The sequence below is a fragment of the Morchella sextelata genome (genome assembly GCF_020137385.1).
Source record: "Morchella sextelata strain SCLS chromosome Unknown scls_20, whole genome shotgun sequence".
Lineage (NCBI taxonomy): Eukaryota > Fungi > Ascomycota > Pezizomycetes > Pezizales > Morchellaceae > Morchella > Morchella sextelata.
Window position 1 is genome coordinate 1,562,959 of NW_025408635.1, and position 7,136 is coordinate 1,570,094.

The 7,136-nt window shown below is 49.7% G+C and overlaps 1 protein-coding gene across 1 annotated transcript; it reads right to left on the bottom strand.

The window, feature by feature from the left end:
- Window positions 1-778: 778 nt before the first annotated feature.
- Window positions 779-3,559, bottom strand: H6S33_006599 (uncharacterized protein; the record flags this gene model as incomplete). The annotated part of the gene is made up of 5 exons (XM_044837966.1): window positions 779-2,264; window positions 2,368-2,455; window positions 2,527-2,677; window positions 2,759-3,016; window positions 3,119-3,559. The coding sequence occupies 5 exons, from the start codon at window positions 3,557-3,559 to the stop codon at window positions 779-781; spliced, it is 2,424 nt and encodes an 807-aa protein (XP_044690126.1).
- Between the last annotated feature and the right edge of the window lie 3,577 nt (window positions 3,560-7,136).

A 7,136-nucleotide genomic window follows, 5' to 3' on the forward strand; every position in this document is an offset into this window, starting at 1 on the left:
CACAACTCCTGCACAACGTACCCAGCCACCCCAGCGCCTGCAAAAAGCCTTTGTTGCAGTCCGCCAGATGCCGCCCAGAACAGCCACCAGCGGAACCATCCGCTACAAACCCGAATCAATTCAACCTGTCGTCCCAACACCCACGCCCAGAGAACAATGGACTGTAACGACTTTTAACCCGCCTGCGCATAGGCCAAGACCACCCATCATACCTCCACGTAGTGCCGATCACCAATTGCAAGGCTGCACCCCATCAGAACAAAGTGGATATCCACTAATGCCTCCCACGATCTCAATGATGGACTTGGCCTGTTTGTATAGCATCAGCTAAGTTTCGGTGCCTTTGCTGGGAGCGTTTGGGCTGCGCGCCCACAGTCACGAATCAATGCCCCGATTGTGGGGGGAGGGATTTATATATAACTATAGGGTGTAGTGGAGAGTATTTTTATTGGATATCGGCGTGGGGGGGGGGGGGGGGGGATACTTTCTCAAAAAACAAAAACACATACATATATAGGCCCCCCGGGCCCATCAACAATAACAAAACAGAACAGAGCCAGCAAAGGAAATCCAAGGAAATGAGAGAACAATGACACCCAAGCAAATCCAAGGAAGAACGAAAGAATAGGAACATGGCACTCCATATATAACCTTCACAAAACACCCTTCGCAAAATAACCATAACAATAACGAAGCACTCCATCAAGATATAAAAAAAATAAATAAAAATAACTCCCCACTCCTCCCCCGAAGGGCGAAAGGAACCCTCAGGAAACTACTACCAATACGAACTCGAAATCTCCTGCGCGCCCTGCAGCCTCTCCAGCTTAGCCTCCAGTCGCCTTCTCTTCTCAATCACAACCTGGTCCTCGCCGCCCACGGCACTCAGCTCTTCGGGCGACAGGCTGCCCACATACGCGGGCGAGAAGACCCTCACGGGGCCCTTTGCGCCCAGGTAGTGCCTCTCAACGATCTGGAGCGCCACGCAGTCCACGAAGCGCTTCCTGGCAACCTTGTAATATGCGTGCAGCACATCATATATCTCCTCCACGGCCTGCTCCTCGGGGTCAATGTTCTCCAGCACGCCTAGGGCCACGCCTAGCGTGTTTTTACCATCGGCGCCCTGCGCGCGCTTGATCGTCTCCGCGATGCGGCCCTTGCGCGCGCGGTCCAGGTTATCGCTGTAGTAGTGGTTGTAGGTGATGAGGATGCCCTCGCGCTCGTCCTGCAGGATCATCTGCAGCTCCCTGTCGGCCCTTCTATAGACCGCAGCGAACAGGACACGCAACTTCATCCAGATATTGTGGCGTAGGGAGTCGTCCGGGCATTTCAGGCGCAGCAGGTCGGCGACAAACGTCTCGATCAGCACACGGACATGCATGATGTGCTCCCGCGCCAGCCTCTCCCATTTCTGCGTCTGCATGCGGAAGAGCAGCTGCACAACGCCCGGGTTCACCATCCCGGGGAGCTCAGGGCCGCGCGACTCGCGGTACGCCTTGCGGATCCACTCGTAGATGGTCTTGCTGTCGTCCTTGGCCATGTCGTTGAGGGCGGCGATCGGGCTCGAACTCGGGGCCGAACACGGGGCCGACGAGCTGGGCGGCGGCGATGAGCCGACAAAGCTCTTTGTGTGCCCGCTCCTCCACACGGTGTTCGAGAAGTCCGCGTTCCGGTTCTGGATGTACATGCGCACGCGCAGTGACTTCTGCTCCAGCGAGTCCATCTCGTACAGCCCCATCATGGCGTTGCGCGCCGACACCTGGAACTCGGTGGCGATCCCAATCAGCACGCTGCGCTGCTCGTCGCTCGTCCCGCGCCGCTGCCCCAGAGCCCCCAGCTCGCGCTCGCAGTCCTCCCTCATGGCCTCGATCTCCTGCACCATCTTCGGGAACTCCTTCTTCACATGGTCAAACAGCAGGCGCTGCAGGAACTTCTCCAGCGCCGGGACGCCGACGCGGTCGCGCGGCAGCGTGCGCCAGGGGTCCTTCTTGAAGAGGTTTTCCTCGTTCTCAAGCCGCTCGGCGTTGCTGATGTTGTTCTTGACTTCGTCGGTGGAGCGGTTGCGCACGATGAACCAGCCGTGGTGCAGCACGGTCACTTTGTTGAGCGCCGTGTCGATAACGCGGTTTTCGTCGCCGGGCTGGATGGCGTCGGGCTTGGTGAGCACGCCGACGGTGCGGACGCCTTCGGGATCGGCGCTGGCGGCGCTGGCAAGACGGAAGACCTTTTGGTTTGCGGTCTCGTTGAGGGAGGAGGCCACGGCTCTGCATGCGGGGGAGTCTGATATCAGTATAATATATATATAATGCACCCCGTTTGGCTTTGCAGATGGAAACTGGGCCTTAGAATCTAGCTAAATTAACTTACAGAATGATGGTTCTTTCGTCCTCGATATAGCTCTTTGCAAGATTCTCGACCATCTCCAGGTCCTTTTCATTCTGGTACATAGTAGCACCTGGAAGTGCACCCCCCCCCCCCGTCAGTACAAACAAGAGAAATGAAAAAATGGGAAGATATAGCCCTTACTCTGGAAAAGTCCCGGCACATCCACAACGCTGAAGTGCGAGCGTGCCGGCCCACACAGCTCAATCCTCAACACATCGTCACTGAACCTCTTTTCCGCATCGTCTACGCCCACCGTCCCCCCCGCTTTCGGCAGTCCCATCAGATCCCCCGCCTATGTAGCCCTCCCATTAGCCTGAGCCCAAGAGAAGAAGAAGAAGGAAGGGGAAGAAAGAGATTATAGTGGTTAGTTTACATTCTCCATAATCTCTGAAAACCGCTGTGGCGTCAGCTCCACCACGGTGTCCGAGAAGGCGCGCAACTTGGCCTTGCGCGCGGCGTCGCTGCTCTTAGCGGGGAGGATGGTCACGGTGATCTTCAGGTCGGGGCTCTTGCGGAAGCTGATCTGCGTTGCGAAGCGCGTACACAGCGTCGATGCGATGGGGAAGCGGATGCCCGTGAGGGCCTCCAGGAGGGAGGACTTTCCGGAGGATTGGTCGCCTATTACTACGATCTATAGTGTTGGGACGAATAGATAGATAGTAAGCAAGGTTCTCTCTTTATATGTAACTAAAACATCAAACCGCAAAGGTGTGCATGGGAGGGTCAGCCTTACTTGGGGGAGTGAGATGTCTTCGCTGACGCCGAATTCGCGCAGTTTGTCGATTATGTCGAGGAGCCGTGCGAGGTCGGCGTTTTCGAGCTTTTCGGTGGGTGGCACGACATCTTCAGATATCTTGATGGCCGGCTTCATGGTTTCTGCTTGAGGAGGAGGAGTAGGAGGGGAGAGAGGAGGAGTAGGAGGGGAGAGAGGAGGAGAGAGGGGAGCAGGAGGAGAGGGGGAATCGGGGAAAGAACCAGGCGTAAGGTTTCCTGAGGGAGTGTAATTATCTTTTACGTAAGAGGAAGAAGAAGAAGTGGAGGGAGAAGAAGAAGAAGAGGAGGGAGAAGAAGAAGGCAATGGTTCTGGCGATGAAGAGACAGCGTTCCTAAGTACTCGCAGCATCGCAAAAGCTGGAGGCGGTGGTAGGAATTTATACGGTATGTTGGTGTTCATTTTACGGGCGACGCAAAATAAAAATCCATAATACATGCTTGGGTGTGTGTGCCTTATACAATTACAGCTAGACACACCGATAGTTGGATTAAGGCATCCAATTAAGGCATCAAACTAGGCCCCCCATCACATCGCCATAGCTGTGTTTGCTCAAGCACTCAAGTTTGACGTTTCCGGACGCAACTACTATTGCATACCATAAAAAAGATAGCCTTGGCGAGTTTTTTCTGTGTATGCAATAGTTCCGGAAACGTCAAAAAACTACGAGTATGTACCTACATGTGGAAAACACCCCCCCCCCCCCCCCGCGTTGCTGATTGGTTTGCAGCCTAGATAAGAGATTACCTCCCACCGGCCCGCTGGCAGGTGCATTAGTATCTCCGTTTGCACCCGCGGCAGGTAAGAAGATCAACCTGGGTCCTGCACATAGAAATATGCAAGCAGGGTTCCAATTTGTAATTAGCGCAAAATACGCACGAATCAGCAATTGTTACCACCAAATATCATGTTCTTCATACCTGTTGCGAGTAGGAAGGTGCTGACTGTGGGGTGAAAGATACATTAGAACGTTTTGGCAACCGCCCTTTTCCAAATTTCTAGGTCAAAATTTGAGTTCTTGGCTCTGCGCTGCTACAAGCATTTACAAGTCGATCTTCCAGGATCTCCGATCTGCTGCGGAAAAGGGCGGTTGCCAAAACGCTCTAATAATTGTACTCGTTTACCACGAAAAGAACCAGAAAATGTAAGTGACAGAGACAGGGATAATTTGTATGAGAGATCACCGCCACTCCATACAAATAATCCTTGCTCTGAGCAACTGTATTTTCTGGTTCTTTCCGTGGTAAACGAGTACCTCCACATCTTGGTACGTACCGTGCATATGTGGGTGCCGGCCGCTTAGCATGCGGGTGTTTGCTTGCGTTTACTCGTATTTCGCTAACGTTTTTAAAAAGGGCCGGGTCCGCATGGTAGGTGCAGGTAGTAGGTACAGGTGTCTTGGATGCGTCAACGATCCAATAGTAAGTACAAAGCTCTATCAGATCAAAGTAGGTCACTGGCAGGTACTAAGAGAAACTGGCACGTGTTCAAACTTGAATATAGGAGAAAACAGTTACTACACGATGCTGAATGTACGGAGGAAGACTACGACCATGGCCAAACGAGTTCAAATTGTTGCATTGGCTTCACTTGAAGGGGCCCGGAGAATGAGATTGGCAGAGATATCTGCCAATACAGGAGTAACAATATCAACCTGCAGTAATATCATCAGCGAAGCAAGGAGAAGATCGCAAGAAAATGGGATTGTGGATCTCTGTTCAGATGAAAACCTTGCACCAAAGCCAAACGCCGAGAGGGGTTGTAATACGGTCATTACAAGAGAAGAGAAAGAGACATTAATTGCGCTTACTCTCTTTGACTACAGGCATTGCCGGATGACTTTTGCACAGCTAGCAAGAGAAGGTACATGTCGACAGTGTACTAGTGACCCAAAAATGTTTGATTATAATTAACTTAAATGGACAACAGCGGAGTTAGATATAAGCCGTGATGCAGTCCAACGGGTACTAACAGAAGATGGAATCTACAGAAGGAAGCTTACAACAAAGCCGTTCCTCAAAGATGGCCAGAAAGCACAGAGATTAGAATTTTTTCAAAGATACCGCTTTCAAGACTGGCGACTCGTGGTTTTCACAGATGAAACCTACTTTGAAACAGGCAATTTGCAGAGGAGGCGTATTGAGAAGAGCAGGTGACGCTTATGTCTTTCGTAATATCGACCGTCAATTTGCTACTGGCTCTACGGTTATGTTTTGGGGCGGTAGTCTATTTGATTACAGCGGTGCCCAGCTACCTTTCCAAATCTACAAAACATCTTACGAGACACCTCGAGAGAAACTAGAAGCAGAGGTTCAACTTCAACGCGAATATGAGCAAGAATTAGCAGAGAAAGCCTTCCATCACGCCAATGGAGACTATTTAGATAGAAATTCAGAGCTCAAAACGCGTGATAGAAACAGAAAAGGGAGTATAGATTGGTTTATATATCGAGAACGGATTTTAAACCCTGAACTATATCCATTTGTTCTTCAAAAGATGGCACAACGGCCTGGGGATCGTGTATTAATAATGGAGGATAATGCACCTGCACATGTTCACCGCTATCATGATTATCCCCGTGAGAGATTGGGTTTAACCAAACTTATTTGGCCTGCAAACTCACCTGACCTAAATTCGATTGAACATATGGATGGAAATGAAGGACAGTATCAAGAACCAACTTGAAATAGGAGCGGATTTCACTGCAGCCGCTGTCAGATGTGTAGTAGTGAATGAATGGAGGAATTACCCATAGATAAAATCAATCAGCACATATTGTTAATGTCAAGGAGAATTGAGGCGTGTATTGCAGACAACGGGGGAAACAATTTCAATTTTTAACCTACTTTATTATGATCGAGCTCTGTGATTTCAATTTTTGACCTACTTTATTATGATCGAGCTCTGTACTTACTATTGGATCATTCACATCTGTACCTACCTGCACCTACCATACGGACCCGGCCCTTTTTAAAAACGTCAGGGAAATACGAGTAGGCGAGGGCATCCCCAAAACAGCTCAACTCGCTCCCAGGCTGGATGAGCGTTGTGGCACATGACGCTAGTGGAGGCGTAGTACACCTATGAATACATAAGCACGAATTAGGATATGTGATCAACAGAGGCTAGAGAAACGTGGGAGAAACGAACATCCTAGGCCAAACATTGTAACTCCTAGACTCCTCGCCTTCATCATCAATACTCCGTGCTCTGGTTCGGTTTTGTCTACATCAGCTTTATCGATCGTGATCTATGTTCGATACAGCCTAGACTCTAGTGAATAACAGAAACAACCAGCAGCGTGTTGATGTTTCCAAAATTAATACTAATAGTAACAAAAAAAAAATAGATTTATAAATACCACCCGGTAACGTACGCCACCATGAAATCGGATACGACCGTGAAGTCGGATGACTAAGCGGCGAGCGCAAAACCCATTTGTTCAATCTGTAGCTCATCAATCAACGCAACTATGGGGAAGGTAAAGCAACGAGTTCGCACTCTTGCTAATGCATGAAGAGAAGACCACCTTCACCGTGCCTTAGTTAAGAAGGCAGAAGCTCCTAAGACTGTCTCGTTCACATTAGCATTGGAGTTCGGAATACCTGCATCTATACTTAACGATAGGTTTAGAGGCCGCAGAAACAGGCACGAGGTATTGAAAATCAACAAAAGCTTTCACCTAGAATAGAGAAGGATTTAAGAAAATGTAGCCAAGACATGGATCATGCTGGCTTCCCTCCTAGAGTCGACCTGCTACAAGACATAGTGACCAACTTCGCGCAGAAAATTGCGGAAGAAGAAGAGTTAGGTCCCGATTTGGATTCAGCCTATATAGATCAGAATTAGGTGTTCTAATTTCTTAGCCACCATCCTGAATTAGCAACAAAATATAGTACCCAATTATACATACAAAGACAAAATGCGAGCAATATAAAGTCCTAAGAAATTATTTCAATAAACTTACCCATCTCCCACG